The 20,592-nt window shown below is 54.2% G+C and overlaps 4 protein-coding genes across 6 annotated transcripts; all 4 read right to left on the bottom strand.

Annotated features, from left to right (window-relative positions):
- Window positions 1–543: 543 nt before the first annotated feature.
- TMEM95 (transmembrane protein 95) lies at window positions 544–2,012 on the bottom strand. Its single transcript, XM_045824006.1, has 7 exons — window positions 1,844–2,012; window positions 1,567–1,623; window positions 1,285–1,365; window positions 1,161–1,181; window positions 944–1,024; window positions 746–825; window positions 544–609 (listed from the first exon to the last, which is right to left on the bottom strand). Exons 1-7 carry the CDS (start codon window positions 2,010–2,012, stop codon window positions 544–546), a joined length of 555 nt encoding a protein of 184 aa, XP_045679962.1.
- A 292-nt stretch (window positions 2,013–2,304) lies between these two features.
- KCTD11 (potassium channel tetramerization domain containing 11) lies at window positions 2,305–5,609 on the bottom strand. Its single transcript, XM_045824519.1, has one exon. It carries the CDS (start codon window positions 4,302–4,304, stop codon window positions 3,606–3,608), a length of 699 nt encoding a protein of 232 aa, XP_045680475.1. The 5' UTR covers window positions 4,305–5,609; the 3' UTR covers window positions 2,305–3,605.
- A 94-nt stretch (window positions 5,610–5,703) lies between these two features.
- ACAP1 (ArfGAP with coiled-coil, ankyrin repeat and PH domains 1) lies at window positions 5,704–16,637 on the bottom strand. 3 transcript variants are annotated; one of them, XM_045824515.1, is made up of 22 exons: window positions 16,356–16,637; window positions 15,764–15,821; window positions 12,910–13,029; window positions 12,633–12,686; window positions 12,489–12,547; window positions 12,064–12,247; window positions 11,890–11,934; window positions 11,677–11,772; window positions 11,492–11,566; window positions 11,290–11,399; window positions 10,233–10,284; window positions 10,037–10,137; window positions 9,577–9,700; window positions 9,267–9,478; window positions 8,535–8,604; window positions 8,317–8,411; window positions 8,048–8,217; window positions 7,298–7,470; window positions 6,785–6,894; window positions 6,580–6,690; window positions 6,196–6,245; window positions 5,704–5,910 (listed from the first exon to the last, which is right to left on the bottom strand). In XM_045824515.1, the coding sequence occupies exons 1-22, from the start codon at window positions 16,406–16,408 to the stop codon at window positions 5,810–5,812; spliced, it is 2,223 nt and encodes a 740-aa protein (XP_045680471.1). In that variant the 5' UTR covers window positions 16,409–16,637; the 3' UTR covers window positions 5,704–5,809. The 3 variants fall into 3 exon arrangements, with proteins under 3 accessions (XP_045680471.1, XP_045680472.1, XP_045680473.1); XM_045824516.1 differs by lacking the exon at window positions 15,764–15,821 and having other exon boundaries at window positions 16,356–16,636; XM_045824517.1 differs by lacking the exons at window positions 12,910–13,029; window positions 15,764–15,821 and having other exon boundaries at window positions 16,356–16,636.
- A 1,125-nt stretch (window positions 16,638–17,762) lies between these two features.
- LOC123809374 (protein phosphatase inhibitor 2-like) lies at window positions 17,763–20,438 on the bottom strand. The gene is made up of 4 exons (XM_045824520.1): window positions 19,935–20,438; window positions 19,453–19,560; window positions 19,220–19,291; window positions 17,763–17,897 (listed from the first exon to the last, which is right to left on the bottom strand). Exons 1-4 carry the CDS (start codon window positions 20,096–20,098, stop codon window positions 17,870–17,872), a joined length of 372 nt encoding a protein of 123 aa, XP_045680476.1. The 5' UTR covers window positions 20,099–20,438; the 3' UTR covers window positions 17,763–17,869.
- Between the last annotated feature and the right edge of the window lie 154 nt (window positions 20,439–20,592).

The raw sequence follows: 20,592 nt of genomic DNA, 5'->3' as shown, positions 1-20,592 counted from the left end.
TCCCTCCCGCCCCAGTCGCAGACAGAGCCCAGGCAGGGGTGGAGGCCATTTCACAACAAGTTTAGTTGGGCCTGGCAGGAGGGAAGCCTTTGTGGGAGGCCAGGGCTTCACAATGTTAAATGGAGGGAGAGCATGCCAGCAGACTTACTAATGTGGTCTCACTCAGAGAGGGAGGGAGTTCTCCAAAACACTCATTCCCGGATTCCCAATCAGTCACAGGAGAGCCAAGAGTAGCTTCCGGGGCAAACAGCCCCCCGCTTTACGGGAACAGGCAGAAAGGGGTGTGGGAGTGGCAGTGTGTGCGGAGGGGATTCTTTCCTTCTGTAGATATTTTCCTGGCATTGGTGACTGCCCTATCTGATTGGGTGAGGGCAGGCAGGGAGAAACTTTCCAGCTGTGGCTGCCCGGGTTCCTGGAGGCCCTCTGACAGTGGGATTGTAAGAACATCTGAGTTTCAGAGTCTGGAAGACTGAACCTCTGCGGCTGGAACCAAGGGGCTGGCTGCCCCCCTCAAGGGAAGTGGAAGTTGTGGGGACACCTCCCTTACAGCTGGAGGCTGGGATCTGTTAGCATCTTCATAAGTCCCTTTTTACTTCGAGGAGGTGGAACCTGAAGGAAGATGGAGGTGGGAAGTCTGGGAAGGGAAGGGAGGGGGACTGACTGGAAAGAGGAAGGATGGGTGGTAGAAGGTACTGGATGGGTCAGAGGCAGTGAGACTATTTCCTGCCCTTATTCCCCAACTCACTCCACCACAAGGCTCAGGACACCCACGACCAGGACAGTTCCAAAGACAGAGAGGAGCAGAATCCTGGCTTCCCAAAGATCGTGACTTCCTGCGGGGAACCCAGGAAACAATGAAAGAGGACCCCACCGTTGACACTGGGGGAGCTTGGGAGCTCAGAGATCTGGGTGACGTGAGGCAAGGTGGAGGGAGAGTAAGGACCTGGAAAGCAGCGTTTTTGGGGCCAGCAGTGCACTTCAAAACCCTGGCAGGTGGAACAGTTGTACAGGATGGTGCTGCCCCCTGCAGGAGACAGCAGGACCAGAGCTGGGAAGGGGAAGCCCAGACTCCACCCTTCCGGAGGATCCCACTTGCTCCTGCTAACTGCCAGGCTCTCCTCAGGTACCCTGTCCTCGCTACCCTTTTCTTTTCTACTCACAACAGGCAGGAGTGCAGAGAGCTGAAATAAAAGACAAGGAGGGGTGGGCATAGATGAACAGTTTAGCTACATAGCCCTTTGCCCAAGATCCTAGGCACCCCTTGATCCTTCCCCCCATCAGTACCTTCTCTGGTGTACTCAGGGAGCTTGGTCTTTTGAAGCCATTGCCAATATAAAGGGAGTGAAGAGAAAGACTTTTTGATCTCTGGGGAGGCAGAGAGCAGCCATTTTGCCCAGGGCCACAACAGCACCAGTTGACTGCCACCCTTTCACCCAGCACCTCCCCAGTCATGCCTTCCTGTCTCCACTGGCCCTCTTTCCTTCCCTGCCTGCCCAGCTCCTCCCTCCCATGCCCTGCCTTGGTTCCCATCCAAGCCCCTTGATTGAGGTTCCCCAATGACCTCACCCATGACCCTCAGGACTCTGTGAGTCTTCTCTGTGACTTTGTTCATGGACACCTCATCTGTGGAGATGGGCAAGGACCAGGGAGTTCCTCACCAGCCCAGAAGATTCTTGACTTTCCCAAGGTCCAAAGAAGCTCTCCCAGAGGGAGAGGTCAGTGAGCCTAGGGAGGGCTGTGGACTGAGGTGACAGCTGAGGACACATCTGGGAAGTCACATGTTACTTCACTTGGGGCATGGGGTTGACTGTTGATGGGCTCGTCCCTGGATGTCCAGACTTACCTAAGGCAAAGGCTGAGAAGTTCCAGGAGGCCTCACAGTCCTTCCACTGGGCCTCCATCTGGCTACAGAGCCATGCCAGGCGGCCCGACAAGTCACGGGCTGGGAGGCGGCAGAAAACACAGGCCCGGGCAGCTGCCAGGAAAGCCCCACCCAGTACCAGCATCCACATGAAGCCCAATGGAGGGTGCTGGAGGGAGGGAGCTGGCCCTACCTGGGCTATGAAGGCTCTGTGATCCTGGTTCTAGCCCTTTGCCTGGAAGTTGCAGAGTGTTCCAGAACAGCTGGAGGTTCTAGAGCATTCCAAAATAGTGTCACTGCTCTATTCCTGGCTGGGGTAAATCTGGGCCAAAGGAACTGAGGACCAGGAGAAGACATCTCTAATAGGAGAGGGGCAGAGAAAGCAGGACTCCTGCTGCAAGAGAGACAGCACCCCCAACATGACCCTCAGCAACCTTTACAAGTTTGTGGTTCCAAAAGCAACTTTATTTTTCTTCTTGTAAGTGATAAATAATAAGTGACTCCCAGAGAAGTTGTTCATGATTATTCCATCTCTTCAGCGATGCAGAAATCCTATCCCTTCCCATATCCTCCCGACTCTCCCAAACTCTTCCATTCAGCTCCTCTCTGCCTTGGGCAGACTTGGGTCCTTCTTCAGCAATCTCCTAGCAACAGGCCTATGGTTGCCTTAGCAACCAAGAATGCTATAAAGGCCTCCAAGGCCCTGCTAAGCCCAGTGACTTCTCTTACCTCTCTCACCAGGAAGATCCTAGTGACTCAAATCCCAACAGGCCCCGCCTGCATATGTGGTAATGTAAATGCACATGTGTGTGTAAACACACATACCACTTGTGGTTAAGCTATTAATTCTCAGTCTACTCACACCCATAGACACACCTGGTGCCCAAATAGTTTCTCAACCCCGTACAGGCCTGGACATGTAGAGACCACAGAAAGGCCAGTACACATACCATCGCCAGCAACACAGATCGGAGCCAGGACATCAGAGGCTCACACATCAGTCAGATGCATGCTGACACACACGCACACATGAAGGAAGTAAGGCCAAGACCCAAGAAGATGCCACCCTCCTCCCCATGGCCAGCTCCACCATCAGTAAAACAGATTCTTTAAAACACTTCGATCTCCAGAGGAATGCTCTATCCCATAGTTAGTGGGGATTCTCCTAGATCCCTTATGCCAGCATAGAGTGGCATGTAGCCTGTCTCCCTCATAGTGGCTTGGGACACAGCAAAGAATCTCCCTTCCCATGTTCCAGAGTGTTCTGGCCTGTCATTGGTCAGGCCAGGCCACTCAGCTCCAGAAGGAGAAGTCACAGTCCAGGAGACCACATTAGAACAATGCAAAGTTCCTCTTCCTCCCAGACCTCAGTGTCCCTGCAGGGTTCTGCTAGGCCTAGCATAGGCAGAGAAATGTCCCCACTTTTCCAGACCCCTGAATACTGAGCTCCAACCAAGGTCTCCAGCCTCAGGTGAAAACAAGCCAGGGGAAACTTTCCCACCCCTTCCAGCATTAGCACCAGTTCATACCCTCTGTAGCACTTGTGAGCCCTTTGCGGGCTTGGGTGTGGGGAATCCTGTCCACATCTGGGCTCCAGTCAGGTGCAGTGGGACCTGTGGCTCTCATAGCCCCTAAAGCAGAGCTAGGGGGAGGCTTCAGGGAAAATTTGTCCCCTTTGCTGCTCCCTTCTTTCCCCCTCTACTCCCCTAGAGTCAAACTAAGGGCAGTATTTGCTGTTCTCAGCTCAGTGCCGGACAAAGCGCAGAGATCTGGAGTTGAGCAGGTCTTCAGGGTCAGGGAAAACAGAGTCTAGCCGGAAGCTGTGCTCCAGAGCCACCCGCAGCACCTCCTCCAGGAAGCCCGGAGTGCCCACCACTTCCCGTCGTTGTCCTGGCCCCCCAGTCCACAGTGGCTGCAGCCCCAGTCTCCTGTATTCCACTTCCGGCAGTTCCATGGGGCGGGGGGCCCACTCCAGACGAAAGTGTGGTCCTGCCTCTGCCCTCTCCTCACTGGCCACACCAAATCGGGCCTTCATGGCACCCAGACACTCTGGGTCAGTGCAGAAGAGGTTGGCCTGGAAGACATCCACCTGGGCAGAGCTCAGCTCATAGTGATGTGGGCCCTGGCGAGCAGAGAAGTGCACCAGACGGGGGCTAGCATCTACATCGGCGTGGAGCAGGGCAGCTGTGGGTGCAGGGGCACCCTGAGAAGCTTCCAGTTCCTGCAGAGCATCTAGGAGGGGCTGGATTTGGTAGAAGTCAGCCTCCGCCCTGAGAAGCGCTGTCTCCCCATATCCTAGGGGCAGGTCCAGGCGGCCCAGCCGCAGGAAATTGAGAATGTGCCGGAAGGCTTTTCCATCTCGGTCTATGAAGTAGTAGCCCCCTCCTTGGGGGTTGAGGCTGGGGGGAATGGAAGTGCCAGCCCTAAACATGGCTCCCAGCATGGAGTCTGGGAAGCGAGTCAGGGTCTCCAAAGTAGTGGAATATAATGTGCCCCCCACATTCAGGGTCACGGGGCCCCCAAAGGAGGGGGGTGAAGAGGGCACAGGAGGGGGGGAAATTTTGGGGAGTACTGGAGACACCGAAAGAGAAGAAAAGGCAGAACTTCCTGGGTGTGTGCAGAACTGGGTTGTAAGTTTCAGACTCTAAGCTGGAGGCACTGGCTGGAGAACAAGGCAGCAAGATTTCGGGCGCACCCCAGCTACCTTGGTGGTGCGGGATGTCTTCCGGTCACAGAAACGCCCGAAAGGTTTAGAGGACGGATGAAAAGAGCACAGGAAAGACCACGAAGAAGAGAGGTTTAGGTCCAGACGCATCCAGTTCTAGGTGGTCTGCGATTCCTTTCTGTGGTCTTTAGATAGTGGCTTTCCGGAATCCAACCAGCAGGTGACGGTCGAGTATAAGGCTGACTCTTTAAAGGGTCCAGCTTCCAAGTTCTCGGGCAGATCGCTGCCTCTGTGAGCGAGCCCCCGCAGGGTTCCGGGGCACCAGACACTGGCCTGGCCTTGGCCTGGCTCCGGCGCGGGTTCCAAGAGATGGAGGCGGGGCTCCCTGGAGCTGATGCCGGAGGTGCCCGCTGGGGAGCAAGGATGCACCCTAAGTGGTAGCTGCGATTGTCCAAGGACTCTGATGGAAGCAGCCGGGAGTCTCGGACTCAGGCGCCGCCGCCTTAACGCCTTACTGGGGTTCCTCGGCAGCTGTTGAAGTCCTCTCAGCCCCCAGGAAGTGGCTGAAGGGCTGCAGCCCCTGGTCCTTTAAGAGACAGCTCCGCCCACCGCCCCCGTGGGGCACGCAGGGCTGGGGTGGAGGTGGGAGCTGAGAGCAGCGAACTGGAGACACTGGGAGGGCAGGCTGGGCTGGGGACGCAAGCGGGGGTGGGGTCCGGAGGGTGACTCCGGCGGCGCCGCCGAGTCACGTCACTCCGGATGTGGCTGCAACGGCTTCACGGGTCTCAGGTGTGCCCGACTTCACGTCTGCAGCTCCCTGGGGGCGGGAGTCCCCAATCCCGCCACTCTGAGGAAACAGAGGCGCGGCCTTCCAGGGCTTGGGAACTGGCAGTTTTCTTCTCTTTCCCGTGGGGAATTTCTGAGGGGGCGGGTGCTGAACCACTGCATTCCGGGGAGGTTTCTGGGTCGGGGTGGCCGAGCCAGCCTCTCCAGCCCGGCCCGACGCCAGCTTCCCTAAGAGCCCCACCCCAGGGCCGCCCTGTGCTAGGGCTGAAGCCGCAGCTTCCACTCCACTCTCTGGGAGTCACCCTCAGTGTGATTCCAGCTGGAAAACTCGCTTCCATTCTGCATCCAGGAGCCACAGCGCCCAACCCCCTGCGGGTCCAGAGGTGGCGCCCAATAAATGAACTACGAAGGGAAGAGCAAAGCACAAAGCTTTTAATGGCCACAGGCTGGTGGTGGGTTAGGAAGGGTGCCGGACGCAGGGCCTCAAAGGCCTGGAATCAAAGCGTGTGGAGGTCGTAACTACGCCGGCTCAGCTTCTCTGGGTCGTCAGATGCCATGAGGGAGAAGTCACGGAAGATGTCCAGATATGTCTCGTCTCCTGAGGGGAGGGAGGAAGGGTTGGGAGTGGGGACAGCTGGGCCCCTAGCTTAGGGGAGTATGCTGGGAACAGCAGGTGAAGGAGACACCTGAGCTCTCAGGGCACGGCCCTTGCCTTTTCTGTTTTGAGGCTCTGGTGTGTGGAATATGCACAATACATATGTATTTACTGAGTAAATACTAGACTTAACCAGTGAAGCTGGACATGAGGGGTACAGGTCACCAGGGGCCAGAAGCCCAGAGTTACAATGATGAGCCTGGTGAGGGTGGGGTAGAGGTACTTTACCTGCCTGGCCCTGGGCAGCTTCGACCTCCCTCATCTTTGCCAATCGGAGCCTAAAGGGGAGGGAGTTAAGGAATGAATGACAATCTAAAGCACACCAACCCCCACCCCCCCAACTTCCTATCCTTTGATCTGGGCTGTTTATTCATCTGTTCACCTAACAAAGTTGATGAATGGTGACTCTCAGGATGAGCTCACCATCCTTGTACCCTGCCCACCCCATGCCTACTCCACACCCCAATCAGCACTTGGAGCATCCTGTTAATTGCCTGGGCCAAGAGCTGACCCCTCCCTTCCCCAGGCTTTCCTTGGCAAGTTGGGTTCTTGGGCATTAGCCACACTCATTTGAAAGGTACAAACACTAGCCCCGCCCCTCCACATCCTTACAGGGTAACGATGTCAGCATTGGCTGTTTCCATGGCAATGGTCAGAGGGTCTCTGCCTTCAGAGTCCTGTGCTCCCAGGTCAGCTCCCCGTTTCAAGAACAGGCAGGCCAGTCTAGAAAAGATAGCCAGATTCAGTCAGCAGCTCACCCTGTCCGGAACCTTCCTCCCCGAGGCTATCATCACTGCCACCCAGAGATGGGAGCTACCCAGTGTGGCCAAGGATGGTTGCGTGGTGGAGCGGCCCCCGGCCATGGCTGTCTGCTTGGTTCACATTTGCCCCGTTCTGCAGGAGAAACTCACAGGCCAGAAGAGAATTCTGCATAGAGAAGTGGAGAATGGGGAGAGAGAGTGGCATCTTTAGAGGCAGATTTATAGATTTTTAGAATGGGGTCAGTTCAGAGGGTGGGGTGTGGGATTAGTTTAGGGACACAGCTAGGTGTCTGGCTCTTTACATGTATCCATATATTACATCCACAGTACAACCTAATGAGGTATGGGATCCCTATTTTACAGATGAGGAAACTGAGGCAGACAGAGGTTCATAACTACAAGTGGTGAGAGCCTGGATTCAAACCCAGGTTGTCTGCCTCCAAATCACACACTCTTAGCAGTCTCTATTAGTTATCACTCCCTATGAGGTGGAGGGAGGGGTAAGAAAGTCAGAAGCAGGCAAGAAAAGGAGCCTTAGGGTGGGGTGGGGAGGTTAGCAAGACCCTCACAGCAGCTGTGGCCTGGATCAGTGGCGTGGCATTCTCCCGACTCGTGTTGACCCAGTTGACATCAGCTCCATGGGCAAGGGCATCAGCCATGGTGGGGAGGGAGGGAGGATGCCCAGCAGCTCGAAACAGCAGGGCCCCAGGGTGCAGGCTAACCAGGTCATCAGAGGGTGGTTCTGTTAGGGGGAATCAGCTTTGAGTCTGGGAAGAAAACCTTCAGCAAAGGCCCCCTGATGCAGTAATGGGGTAGGTCCCTTCTCAGTTATAGGGAGGCCTTCAAGATTCTTGGGACTGTTGTGGGAAGTGGAGGTGTGTGTGAGTATGGTGCGGGGCCCCTAGGGCTAGAGAGCATCAGTTCACCTCTTCTTGTTTAACCACCCTGACTGGCTGGAATGTTGTGGGTGGCTTGACTCACTGAAGGTTCACCTCAGCTCTCTTGGCTCCCTCTGCTCTAGCCAAGCACACCACCTTCACAGGCCTTTAGAGACCCTAGCCCATTCTCACTTCTGACTTTTCTCATGGGGATGACACCCTTACACAGCCTCCCTGCCTATTTCCAGCTCCATGATCCTTCCCACTCTTCACTGTAACCCCCAGATCTCTCACCTTCTAAAACCAGTGCTGGTGTGGCCTGGCTCCCCCAACACTCTCAAAGGGGCAGGCCTGGGCCTCACGCTCTGAACCACCTCACCAGGCTTGGCATAGTGCTTAGCACATAGCAGGTGTACAATGAATGCCCAACCAACCCTATACCTTTCTTGGATCTGAAGCTCCCTGGCCGGGGCTTAATGGAAGGCTTTGGGGGCACAGGAGGCTGTCCCCTTGGGGGCCCTCGGCCACCTCTTCGCCCTCGAATCTCAGGAAGCTTGGTCAGGAACTTCTTCTCCACATATTTGGCATGAATCCAGGCCTCCTTCTCCTGCCTGGAGGGGAGAAGAAGGGGACAGTCTAACCTCCTCCCATGCCAGGCCCCCTTCCCTTCCCGAAAAGGGGGCAGCCCCAGCCCCTCCCTGCAGCCTCACCGGGAGCAGCTGGGCCCTGGCTTCTTCACGGCCATGGCTTCCACACGGGCCTCATAGATCTGGTTGATGACTACGTTTCCCAGCTCGCACATAAGCTTCAGGCACCAAGGCAGAGGCAGACAGTTAGGTAGGGTGGGGGTGGCACCTGAGCCCTTAGGGCTCTGCAGCCCTGTCCTCACCCCACCCTACCCCCAACTTTTCATAACATCCCAAGTCACCTTCACTAGTTCCGGCTCCCACGAGTCAAGTGTCAGAGACCGTACTTTGGAGAAATGAACTCCAAGGCTCCTGGAGGACCAGAGTGGAAGTCAGGCTCTGTGGGAGGCAGCAGCTGGGGGAGCTGCCGCTGCACCTGAAAAGACTTGGAGACAAGACCCTGCATGGGGGCTGCGTAGAAGCGCTGGGTCAGGAGGCAGCAGGGCAGCGGGGGCCATGTAGCCTTGACCTGCATCTGGCAGGATCCTGTCCTTTCACTACCCCCTCTCCCTTCTTCTCCTACAAATCATTTTAAGGGCCTCATCCCCTCCACTCACCTCCCTTCTTTCTTGGCACTTTGGCCTAGACAACTCTTTCCCACCATTCCCCTTCCCTCCTACCAGACTGACTCAGGGTGAGGGCCATAAAGACTTGCCTTACAATCTCTCCTCTCTGCTCTTCATTGGCTCACCCACCCTCCGCAGCCTTGACCCCACACCTCCTCCAATCAAGCCAATAAATTACTCTGGGTATTCCCCAACCCTATCTAGACCGGGACACTGAGAGGCTGGCCCACCTCCACCTGTGCCCCACAGGCTTGGGCCAGGCCTGTGCCCAGTGACAGCCAGAATCTAGGGGAGGAAGCCAGGGCAAAGCAAGAAAGGAGGAGCCTGGGCAATGGGCTCTATCTTGGTTCCCCCCCACCACTGCAGTTGGAAGGAATGGGGCCCATGCTTGGGGACTTGGGCAGTGACCTGTGGATGCCGGAGCACTGAATGCAGAGGGTGACACCAAGGTTGATGCTGGCCCACTCAGGGGCTGGTTCCCGGCAGTCACAACACTGGGCATTGCCGTCCACACTCTGCACCTGGGCTGCCACATGCCCCACTCCGCCAGGTTCCCTTCCCCTGGTCATCCCGCCAGAGCCCAGGGTGGCAGCAGAACCGATGACCAGGTGTCCTAAGCCCTGGGGCAGACAGGAGAAGAAAGAGTGGCTCTGGGGCCTAGGGCAAGGGCTATCCTAGCCCCTGGGAAGCCTGGCCCTGAACCGCCATGTTAAGGTACCTGGCCTGGACCCCGGGGGCTATCATCAAGGTGAGCCTGGCTGAAGGCCGTGGCAATGCTGCTCTGCACAGCACTGATCCACAGCTGTAGGAGGCGCTCCGAGTCAGCCTGTAGGAGGCAGGACCTGGGCAGGAAAGGGGACGGAGAGCAGGGAGGGGTCTGAGGCCTGGGGAGCCTGTGGTGGGATGGGCAGGCTGACATTCAGCTAGTATTCAACTGGTACCAGCCATACTGAAATATTTCTGCACCAGTAGGTAATATCCTTCTAAACACCCCCATCACCCTATACCCTCCCCTGACCCCCACTGCCCCAGGATCCAGCCACCAAAGGGTTAATGCCTGGGGCTGCATGTGGGGCCTCCAGATCCCTGTTCCAGGGATGTCTTTGTGATTGGCTCTACCTTCCCAGCTGGTAAAGATTTAGAGACATCAGAGCATTGCCCCTGGGGACTGCACTCACTTGCTGGGGGATACCACCTCAAAGCAGAACCGCCTTTCTGAGTCAGGGCAGAGCTTCACTGTGCAGAGACGCAGGTCTTCTACCACCACGGTCACAGGGTCCTGACAGGGGGAGGTGATATGGAGGCAGATATCCAGCCAGGAGCAGCAAGGGCTGAATGTCCCTGGTCCCGGGCCTCCAGCACCCAGCTACCCACCTTGTATTTCTTCTGATAAACCAGTTGGTTGCTCTGAATAGTAAACCAGCGTCTGGAGGGGGTGGAAGTAGAGTTTGGACATGGGCAGTGTTAGGATAGGGTTAGGACAGGGACAGCAGAGGGTCTGTGCCCTTTGCCCCATAAGGATCTTGCGGAGAGGAGAGAGATCTGGGTGGATGTCCCATGAGATGTTCCAGAGGAGGGTGGACAGTTGTGCAGACTGTCTAAAAGGTACTACTGTTTACATCTTGGACAACCCAGATTTGATATATTTATGAAAACAACTTTCTAGCAGATGACAGTAAAATGCTTTTCCTAATAAAGTAAATCCAGTGCTATAATTTCTTTTTGGCAAATGGCAGTATCTTGGGAAAAGGATTCGGTGTCTTGGGGAAGGAGCCCATATGTGGTCTAAGGTGCACCAAGATCCCACATGGGCTGGCAGCGGCCCCAGAAGGAGAAGGAGTTGAGTTTGAGCAGATCGTCATCCTGTTCCACACCCCATGATGGCTCCCCATTTCCCTCGGAGTGGAGCCCAAGTCCCCCCAGAAGCTGACAAGGCCCTATGATAATTCACACACTTATTGGTTCCAACTACTACTACTTCCATCTCCTACTACTTCCTCCTCCCTTCCTCTGTCCACACCCACACCTTCCTCTCCATTCCTCCTAACAGTCCAGGTTGCTCAGGGCCTTGGCCAAGCTGGCTCTTCCTTTTGCCTACATTCTTCCCACAGAAGTCCTCTAAGTATTCACACAAGAAGTCACCTTCTCATGAGGCCTACCCTGACCACTCTATTTAAAATTGCAACCCCTCCTCAGCAATCCAAATCCCTTACTTTATTATTTTACTTCTCTGGCATCCATACCTTCCAATATAATGTATAATAATAGCACATTTACTTAATTATTATACTATTGTCTCTCTTTGCTAATGGAATGTAAGCTTTCTGAAGGCAGAGATTTTGTCTTTTTCCTTATTGTGCTTAGCATACCCTAACCACTCAAAAAACAGTTAATTGGATGGGTTTGGATGACTGGGGTATCCTCTCCTCACCTGCTCCAGGTTTTGAATGCATTGCTGGCCCGTTTGAAGAGATGGCCCTCCATGACCAGGCCACCAGGCCCCTCCTTTAGGCTTGGCTCTGGCTCTTCCCCACCTAGTTCCTGAGGGCACAGAAAGGTCAAAGGGCAACTTTGTGAGCAGAAAGCATGTCCCCCGCACCTAGCTGTCTCCCTCCAGCAGCCCCTGGCCTCACCTTCTGTTTCAGCAGTACGTGTCTTTGCTCCATGTCCCTCTTTTCTCTGGCTGAATTCAAGACCAGCTGGTGCAACTGGGCACAGGAGGGGCATCTCAGATGGCCCAAGTCTCCCTGAACTAGGCCAGGAAAGTCACTTCAGGACCCACTACCCTCTACCACCTGCCTGTTTGATGGGGCCCTACCTGGGCGCCCAGCTCCTTGCGATACTGGGCCAGCTGGCTCAGCTCCTCGTGGCCCTGCTGAAAATGTGTAGCCTGGGCCTCCACCAAACGCAGCACCTGGTGTCAAGGTGGGCAGGGAGCAAAGCTGGGGAGGACCCTCAATATTTCCCTTTTCCCTCCTGTTCTCCGTCAGTAGGCTCTCCCCACCCTGCCTATACCGCCACTGCGACTCACAAATTCCATGATATCAAACTTCCTCTTGTCCTCAATCACGTTGATCTGAGAGCCCAAAAATACCTCTGGTCAGTCTTGAACACACAGTGCCCCCTCCCAAGGCACACCAGGGACTCTCTAGCTTTAAGGTGACTGAGACCCTGGTACTCCAAGAGGACTGGTGAGGGCAGGCACCTGCAGGGCATAATCCAGTGCCCGTCCCCGGTACCCGGCTCGAGCTGTCTTCAGAGCAGCTACTGCCTCTTCTGCCTCCTGGACCCGGCGCCGGGGGACCTCTGCATTGTGGGTAAGAGCAGCCTCCAGACTCTCAGCGCCTCGCCAGAAATCCCGACGAGCCTCTCGGAAACCCCGGAGACCTCTGGGGGTGGGGGGATACGCAGAATCACAGATACACCCATCTGCCCCTAGCAGAGAAGTCCTGTGAGCCAGCCCGCTCACAGCCTTTGAGTTAGTCTCTGCACAGTCAGAACTCCAAGGGGGTTCTTGGGATGGGGGATAGCATTCAGGCCACCAGAAACCCCTAGTCTCACAGCTTCATTCAGGAAGGCCCCTGTGGTAACTGGAAGGGCTGGAGGATTGGTTCCCCTCCCAACACTCACTCCTTGACCAGGGTTTGGATTTGCTGCTGCAGCATATGCTGGGTGGCATCTAGAAGCTCCTGAGGAGAAGCAGAAATTGGAAGGTGGAAGTCAGGACCACAGCCAACCTCACTCCCCCGACCTGTCCTACCTAGCCCCTCTCACCGAGTGGCTGTCCAGCTTGTGGCTCAGGCTCTGAGTGAATTTGTCCAGGCATTCCTAGGCAAGAAGAGGCAAAGAGAGAGAGAGTACCAGGTGTAGGGGCAAGCTGGGCCCTCCCGTCTTTTGACCCAGCCTGCTATGGCTGTCTTGGATGGCAGCACCAGCCCTGCTCTGGCCTGGGACCTGCAGACCCCAGATCAACTCTCCCCTGGCTTTCATAGGATCTCTCCTCACCTCATACCCCATCCCACCATGAATCGGGCCCCGATCCTACACATACCGCCATCATGGGCTCTGGTGGACCCAGGCGGGCCAGATCACAAATGCCAACAACGAAGGCACGGCCGGCAGTAAGGTAATGACGCCCACTTTCCAGGAGGCCATTACCCAGCTTGAGGAGCTAGGAAGCAACAGGGGAATTGGGAGTCATGCCATGTGCCAACATAGTTGGTGGCAATCCCCACTCCTGTCCCATTTCCTGTCCCCTTCCTTTGGGCTGTCCCCTCTACTTAGTTGGTATAAACCCTACAGTATTTGCCATCTGGACTTGTCCCACTCTGTGCTTGTTGAAAATTCCCTCATAAACTTGATCAGTAGGCCACAGGATCAGAGTAGCGATTGCATGCTAGGGGGCTCCTAAGGCCCATTCTGTCTGGTCCCAATTGACAAACAAGGAGGCTTGATAAACAAGGGGCAAGTGACTAGCCTGAGGAGGGTTTCTCTGGGAGAGCCAGGTGGCTGAGCCAGAAGCCAGAGTGAAGTCTCCTGACCCCCAGCCCTTGTTCCCTGCAGGAACTGCATTGCCCCTGAGGTGACGCCATGTGGCTCTGGCCTGTGTCAGTGTACCTGGGACGGAGCAAGTGACTGTGGAGCCTGTCAGCTCAGCCCCGTGAACTTTTGTTAAATTGAAAACCACTTTTCAGAGCTAGTGAAGGCTTCAGGGAAATGGAGCTGGAGGTGGCTAGCAGGGTCAGTAATGGTCAGAAAACTGGGCACAATCAGACCTTATCAGATGTCCCTAGGGGGTGTCTGTGACAAGGCACAAGGACCCAGATGCTCACAACTCCACTGTGTGGCATTGGGGAACTGAGTGTCCAGTTTTTCCTTATCCACTCCCCTCTCCCCCTTTTATCTGAGTAAGGAACTTGCATAGGACTGAACTAGTGACGAACAGTATATGCGCACAACAGAACGGTTCACAGCAATGCAAAGGAATGAACTACTCATACATGAACTATTGATAATGAGCTACTGATACTATTAATACGCACAATTTGAATAACTTCAAGGATGTTATTCTGAGTGGGAGGAAAAAGCCAATCTTGAAAGGTCACATACTGTGTGATTCCACCTATACAACACTCTAGAACCGACAGAAGTAGAGAGCTGGAGAACAGATGGGTGGTCATCACGGATTAGAAGGGGGCAGGGAGGGTGTCATTAAAATGGGTAGTACAGAAGAAGAGTTCTTTGTGGTGATAGGAGTTTTGTGTTCTGAGTGTGATGCTGGTTATAAGAATCTATACACATGACAAAGTGTCATTGAATTATACACACAAAAAAATTGTTAAAGAGTATATGCAAAACAGGTAAAATCCATGTAAAAGTCTATAGGCAGTTCATTGCATTGTGCCAATACCAATTTTTTGGTCTTGGTAGTATACCATAGTTATGTATGATGCTGCCACTGGGGGCAGCTGGGTGATAGGCATGTGGGACCTCCCTATACTATGTTTGCAACTTCCTGTGAATCTATAATTATCTCCAAATAAAAAAGTTAAATTTAAAAAATATATGTAGACCCTGGCCGGATGGCTCAGTTGGTCAGAGTGTCGTCCTATGACACCAAGGTTATGGGTTCCATCTCCAGTCAGGGCACAAGCATGAATCAAGCAATGAATGCATAAATTTGTGGAACAACAAATCGATGTTTCTCTGTCTCTCCCCTTTCCTCTTTCTAAAATCAATAAATAAAATTTTTTAAAATGTATGTATATATTAGTTGGTCATCTTCTAACTTGCAGGCCATGGGAGAGCAAAACCAAAACATAAAAGTCCCTCATGACAATTATACTATAGTGAGGAGAAGTACATGAGAAAAAAATTAGCAAAAACAGCATGACAGACATATGCTTAGGTGACCCCCAATGATTCCTGCCCTTGTGTAATTCCTACTCCTAGAGTGTGAGTGAGACCCATGACCTGCTTCTAAGCTGTAGAATACGGCCAAGGCGACTGGATGGCACTCCCATGATTAGGTCACAACACTTGGCAAAGATGATTCGCTCCTGCGATCACGCTCCAATGCACTGACACCATCTTGCCAGCACACATGAGGGAGACCCTCCTGTTGGCCTTGAAGAAGCAAGTAAACTGCTATGAAGTAGGCAGTTTTGCTATGGCCTTGTCCATAGGCAGTTGCCTATGGACAAGGCCACATGGCAGGGGACTTGGTGGCCTCTAGGAGTTGAGGGCCTCAGTCCCAAAACCTGTGAGATTGGAAGAAAACCCTGAGCCTCAGGTAAGACTGTGGCCTCAACTAACATCTTGACTGCAGCCTGTGAGACCCTGAGCAAAGGACCAGCTAAGCTGTCTCCAACTCCTGCCCCACTGAGAGACTGTGATAGAAAATGTGTGTGAAGTTATTACATTTGTTCTAATTGTTACAGAGCAACAGAAAACTAATACAGCAAGTAAATATGTAACGTCAGATTGAGATGAACGCTGTAAGAAAAACAGAGCCAGTGAGAGGGCGCGGGTGTGTGTATGCTCACAGGCATGTGCTGTTTCACACGGGGTGGCCAGGAAGACCTCACTGCCTTGTGTTTAGGTGTCTTACTGGTCTGTCCTCCTCCACAGTCCATCTGTGGGCTCCTTGGGCAGAAATAATCTTGCTCTACCCAATAGCCCAGGGTTGGCATAATACAGGGCTCAAGAGCTGACAGGGTAAGTCCACAAATGAGACTTGTTTTCCAAGATCCCCAGCTCCTTGAGGGTACAGAACCACCTTTTTGCTTCTCTGTAGCCTCCAAACATCTACCCTACGTGATTAGCATTAGTCCCTGGGACTCATTCTCTGTCTCCAACTTTCTTCCTGGCTCTGCCCTTCTCATTTTAATCCAGTTCTGAGTCACCTTTTCCAGACGGGTCTCCAATTCTGACACTTCGGCTTCCACCAGCTCAATAGAGGCTCTGGGAAAGGAAGGATGGTGTAAAGGCAACAGAGTTTGGGTTCACCTGGTCTGTTCACCTTGGCAGGGTCAGGTCAGGGGTTGGGGTTAGTGGGTGGAGGGCATAGACAGAAAAAGCTGGTGGGTTAAAAAGGCCCACCCACCAGCCCTCTTCTGCTCACTCACTCCACAGTGTGGGAGCTACTATGGCCCAGGCTAGACCAGAGCAGGAAGGGTAGAAGAAGGGTGGATGTGGTGAGGGCAGGAAGTTGCTAACCGCCCAGAGTAGGTGCTGGGGGAAGGGCATGGGTCCCTGTGAGAGGAAAGATGGAATGCCAGCTCTGGGGGTGAGAGATTGGGAGCCCCCTCTGAGTTTGATAGCAGAGGTACTTCTTTGACCCACTAGTTGATCTTATCCATTTGAGACTTACTCCCTGCTAGGACATCTGGCCTGGGGAAGGGACTGTGTTGTGTATGTGTGTGTGTGTGCGCGCGCGTGTGTGTTGGGGGGTGTCAGACCACCTCTCCTCTGCCCCCCAAACCTGTACACACTTACCGGAAGCGGGGTGAGTCCTTAAGACACTCCTCAAAATCCAGCTTGACTGTCATCTCAGCTTGATCACTTCAGCCAGTGGTCCCTGGGGCCAGGCGGGTGGGGATGCAGGTGGAGGCACTCTCTGCCCCAGGAGGGGCGTTGATGAGGAAGGAGAAAAGGTTCTCTCCTCGGTAGAGCCTGAGGTGGTCGCAATTCTTTACCCCAAAGGGAAGGGGTGTCCTAGGAGAAGCTCTCACCCCACACTTCCAGGCAATGCTGGGAGGGGCAGAGGCGGGGCCTGGGCAGAGGAGAGGGGCCTGAGATCAGAGAAGCCGCAGCCACGCCCTCAGAGACTCTCCACTGGCACCTTCCTACTGGCGGCCAGACTCTTTCTGCTTCTTTCTCCTTTAGTGGTAGAGTTTTGGGAGCCTGGCAGATATGCGTTCAAATCCTGGCTCTGTCACTTAGAGATTGGATGACCCTGGGGAAGCTCTCTTATTCCTCAGCCCTGCCTCCAGGGTTGTAAGAGTTACAGTAAAATATTAGTGAATTTATGGTTGACTGAATCATGTCAATCATCATCACCCTGCTGCAGGTGGGCCTTTTCAGACCCCAATTGCCCAGACTACTCTGAGCTTTCTTCTCTGCTTTGGCTGCTCGTGGTTTCCTGTGTGTGAGCTTCCCTTCTCTTCTCCCTCCCCTCTCTTCAGTGACCGGGCAGGTCCCTCCTGGGCTCCCAATTCAAAGCACCCAGACTCCTGCTCTTCTCTTTATTTTCTACCCCTAGGGTGCTGAAGGCAGAGGAAGGTTGGCCCCCACCCCATGTCCAGCTGGCTACATTTTCTGTTGTTTGGCTTCCTCCTCCTGAGTCCATCAAAGCTTCAGGGATTCATCTGAAGAGAAGGGGTTAGGTGAGTGGTTTTCTTACAGTAGGCTTGAGATCTGGCTCACGCAACTCCCAGCCTCCCTAGAACCTACCTTTGCCCCCTCTCCCTCTGTGGCTAGTGCAGCAACCCCTTACCCCCTGCCCAGGCTCATAACTGCACTATTTTGATTTGGGGAGTTTGAGTTGCTTCTAGGTTCCCTCTCTGAGCTTTCTGGGCTTTGGCAGTTCAACCCCTTAGATACCAGACATTGACACCAGCCAAATACTGCTTGGGACCCACTTTTTAGGAAGATAGGAGTGGGGGAGGTGGAGGAGAGAAGTCAGGGAGGCTTGGGACCAGCAGATGGTGTCAAGCTGGAGGGGGTCCCAACAACTTCTGATCCTCCCTGGTTTCTCTCTGTACAAATGTGGGCCTTGCACATCAGGATGGTTAGGGCCCTAGCACCTGGTGCTGATCTACTGGTCTGAGAGGATTGGGGGTTGGGGGTTGGGAGCTTGCCAAGATCCAAGCCCAGTGACACGGTGTCCTGGTGCTCTCACCAAGCTGCAGTGGTGTCATTGTCACTGTCAGGGAGTTCTTGATGGCCTGTGATCCAGAAGTGGGCTTCCCGTGTGGTCCAGCAAACAGACCTCAGTTCTTATGGGATTCTCACTCATCCAATTTAGGCTTGCAGAACCTGGAAGCATCACAGAATCAGGGTTGGGGCACCTATCAGTCTCTTGGTTCTCAGCCCTCCCACTACCAGGCTGACCCAGCCCAGCACTCACTGTCTGGCTGCTCATCTTCCATGTCTTCCTCAAGCTCTGGGAGAGGACAGCATCTCAGGTATCTACCTTTGCTATAATACTCCTTTCGTTGCAGATCAACCTCTTTGCCCAATGTAATAATGGCAGAAGCTGGGGACTGATTTCTGAAGGTAGTGGAATCTGAGGAGTCACCCAAATTAATCTGAGTCTTATGGTCACCTAGGATGTCCAGGCCACTGTGAACCACCCCCCAACCACAGGGGAGAAGCTCAAGCCCCAGGTTCTGGTCTCACTTCTGTTACCTCCTCCCATTTTAGAAAACCTTTAGTGACATCTCTGTCCCCCACAGGTCTCTTGGGTTTTCTGTTCCTCCTCACCAGCCAGACTTCTCTGGGGACTATCCTGATGGGGAACTCACCCCAGCTGCCCCTCTGTCTTCCCTGGGGTCACCTCTCAGCATTACGTCCCCCTCAGGCAGAGGACCCTTGGCTAATCAATGCCAATTGAGAAAGACAGACTATGGTGGAGAAGGTTTTGGACTACAATTCCCTTGAGTCTCTGGGATCCCACCGTAGCTACTAACCCTTGGCTTCTAGGATGTGGTTCCTGGTCACCAGGCCAATCTCATCTTTGACTCCTCTGGCCAGTCCTCCTGCACAGCAGCCTCTTTCCACAGACTTTGACCCTGGGTCCAGTACCACACCTTGACTGCCACTTCCCAAACTTTCACTACCCTCACTGCTGTTCTTGTTATTACCAAAGGGTAGGTTTTTCTTAGTCTTGAAGACATTTCCTTCACTGTAGTGTGCCTTGCGGTGCTTCTCAAAATCACTGGAGTCTGTGGGCCAGTTTAAGAGCTCAGCTTTCCTACCATGCTCTTGCTGAAGGTTCACTCCACTTCCCCATCCATTCAGTTCCCAGCCCTCATCTCACGTGTTTTGAGAAAGTTGTCTGAAGACCCTGAGTTTCTGTCATCACTGCCCTGGAGGACCTTGGGCCACAAATTGTCTGTTGTTGCAAACCTGAAGGGGGGAGGGAGTCTACTTAGGGACACCAAAGGGAAAAAACAATGGGGGCAGGTGACAGATAGGGCCAAGCTGGCTGACTCTCCCACCTTGGCCTTGGCCTGCTGGGAAATATAGTATCCCCCCATTTGGTGGAGCCAAAAGCAGAGATGGCTCAGATCCCAGAGTTCAGGAGTGGAGGGAGGAAGATGCCCCACATTCCTACTGATCTCTGACAGGACTCTCACCTCTCTGCTAGTGCCTCAGGAGTCACTGTGTGGGAAGGCCCTGCGAGCAGGTTCTCATCACTGTCCTGCAGCCTGCACAGGTGGGAGGAAACAGTGCAGAGAGTGGGGCCATCAGGCACTATCCAGTCCCTGAGGCCTCTTTGCCTCTTCCCCTGCACTCCCCCTCCAGTCCATCCCCGCCTTTGAATAGGGAAGAGAGCGTGGGTTTAGGGGCTAGGCCACAGGCTCAGCACCTGTGGTAGGGAGTGCTGGGCTCATCCACCTTCATAGATCCGTAGTCCTTGTCAGCTGGGTGGTAGGTGGCCATGATATTCATTTCATCCCAGTGCTGAGACTTTCTCCTGTGGTGGGGGAAGGACACAAAAAAGGGGGGATGGGAAAGGGGAACCTTCTAGTGACCCCTTCTTTATAGTTCTCCCTAGTTCCTTCAGTCATTCAGAAACTTTTTCTTCTACTCCCTTGCAGTTCCAGAGGTGGAGGCTGGAGATGGGGGTCACACCTAATGATAACCATGTACTACGCAGTCACAATTTATCCTACCCGGTACCTGCTGCTTCCAAAGGCTAGGAACTTCACATTCCTTCCTCAATTGCCCTCACCCTACTGTTTTTGTTCTCAGGACCCCGCCCCTTTCGTCTCGGCCCCGCCCCCTCCAGTGTCCGGAACCCCTCCCTTAGTGCTCTTTGCGGCCTGCAAGCTGAACTGTGGTCCTCACTTTTCTGCATGGGGGGATTTATGCATCAGGGTGGAGCTGTTGGTTTTTAGGATGCTACGGGGCCGATCCTCATAGGGTTTGTGGGGGTGCAAGCAAGTTGACCCGGAGCTCAGACTGCATCCCGAGTTGTGCACTCCATGCCCCTCGGACTCAAAGCTGGACATCCTGGATACAGAGGTTTCAGGAAAAGGGGTATTAAATCCTCCAAGGCACGTGCCGGACGCTAGGATGTGGCCCACAATCTTCCCAGAATGCTGATTGGGCCTGGAACCGTGAACCGCTACCACTTCGGAGGGCCGGCTGGAACCAAGACTTCTAATTAAGATTCCCCCAGAGCATAAGGGGCGCCCAGAATCATGACACAAAACTACGTCGGAGGGCCAGCCGGCGCCTGCCTCGACTCCTCTGATGCCTCCTGGCACTACCCCGGTTGCCCCTCCAGGGGATTCCCCGTTGAGGCCGCCTGCTACCCCTAGAGATTACTGCTTCTCCATTGCCCCACCAGGGGGCACACTCTCAGCTACCCCGCCCCGCCTCTCAGCTCCACATAGCACCCTCCCGAGGCCCCGCCCCCACCGCAGCTAGACGGGGGACACGGAGCTGGGCGAGTCTAGGGTCCTGAGTCACGGTGGGCGGGATCCAGACTGCAAGGGGAACT

The sequence above is a fragment of the Phyllostomus hastatus genome, unplaced genomic scaffold (assembly GCF_019186645.2).
Source record: "Phyllostomus hastatus isolate PE091 unplaced genomic scaffold, TTU_PhHast_1.1 phas_scaffold_55, whole genome shotgun sequence".
Lineage (NCBI taxonomy): Eukaryota > Metazoa > Chordata > Mammalia > Chiroptera > Phyllostomidae > Phyllostomus > Phyllostomus hastatus.
Note: the sequence above shows the minus strand (reverse complement) of the source record. Positions and strands in the feature narration are given on the sequence as shown.

Excerpts from the sequence above, each read along its gene's own strand:
- TMEM95 (XM_045824006.1), bottom strand. The coding sequence starts at position 2,012 with ATGTGGATGCTGGTACTGGGTGGGGCTTTCCTGGCAGCTGCCCGGGCC. Across the intron at positions 1,624-1,843 it reads CTTCTCAGCCTTTGCCTTAG|ATGAGGTGTCCATGAACAAA; the intron begins GTAAGTCTGGAC and ends CCATCTCCACAG. Across the intron at positions 1,366-1,566 it reads CAGAGTCCTGAGGGTCATGG|AGATCAAAAAGTCTTTCTCT; the intron begins GTGAGGTCATTG and ends CTGCCTCCCCAG.
- KCTD11 (XM_045824519.1), bottom strand. The coding sequence starts at position 4,304 with ATGCTGGGAGCCATGTTTAGGGCTGGCACTTCCATTCCCCCCAGCCTC.
- ACAP1 (XM_045824515.1), bottom strand. The coding sequence starts at position 16,408 with ATGACAGTCAAGCTGGATTTTGAGGAGTGTCTTAAGGACTCACCCCGC. Across the intron at positions 6,246-6,579 it reads AATGCTGACATCGTTACCCT|GCTCCGATTGGCAAAGATGA; the intron begins GTAAGGATGTGG and ends CCTCCCCTTTAG. Across the intron at positions 5,911-6,195 it reads AGCTGCCCAGGGCCAGGCAG|GAGACGAGACATATCTGGAC; the intron begins GTAAAGTACCTC and ends CCCTCCCCTCAG.
- LOC123809374 (XM_045824520.1), bottom strand. The coding sequence starts at position 20,098 with ATGTCCAGCTTTGAGTCCGAGGGGCATGGAGTGCACAACTCGGGATGC. Across the intron at positions 19,292-19,452 it reads CCCAGCACTCCCTACCACAG|GCTGCAGGACAGTGATGAGA; the intron begins GTGCTGAGCCTG and ends CCACCTGTGCAG. Across the intron at positions 17,898-19,219 it reads CCTGAGGCACTAGCAGAGAG|GTTCTGCAAGCCTAAATTGG; the intron begins GTGAGAGTCCTG and ends TGATGCTTCCAG.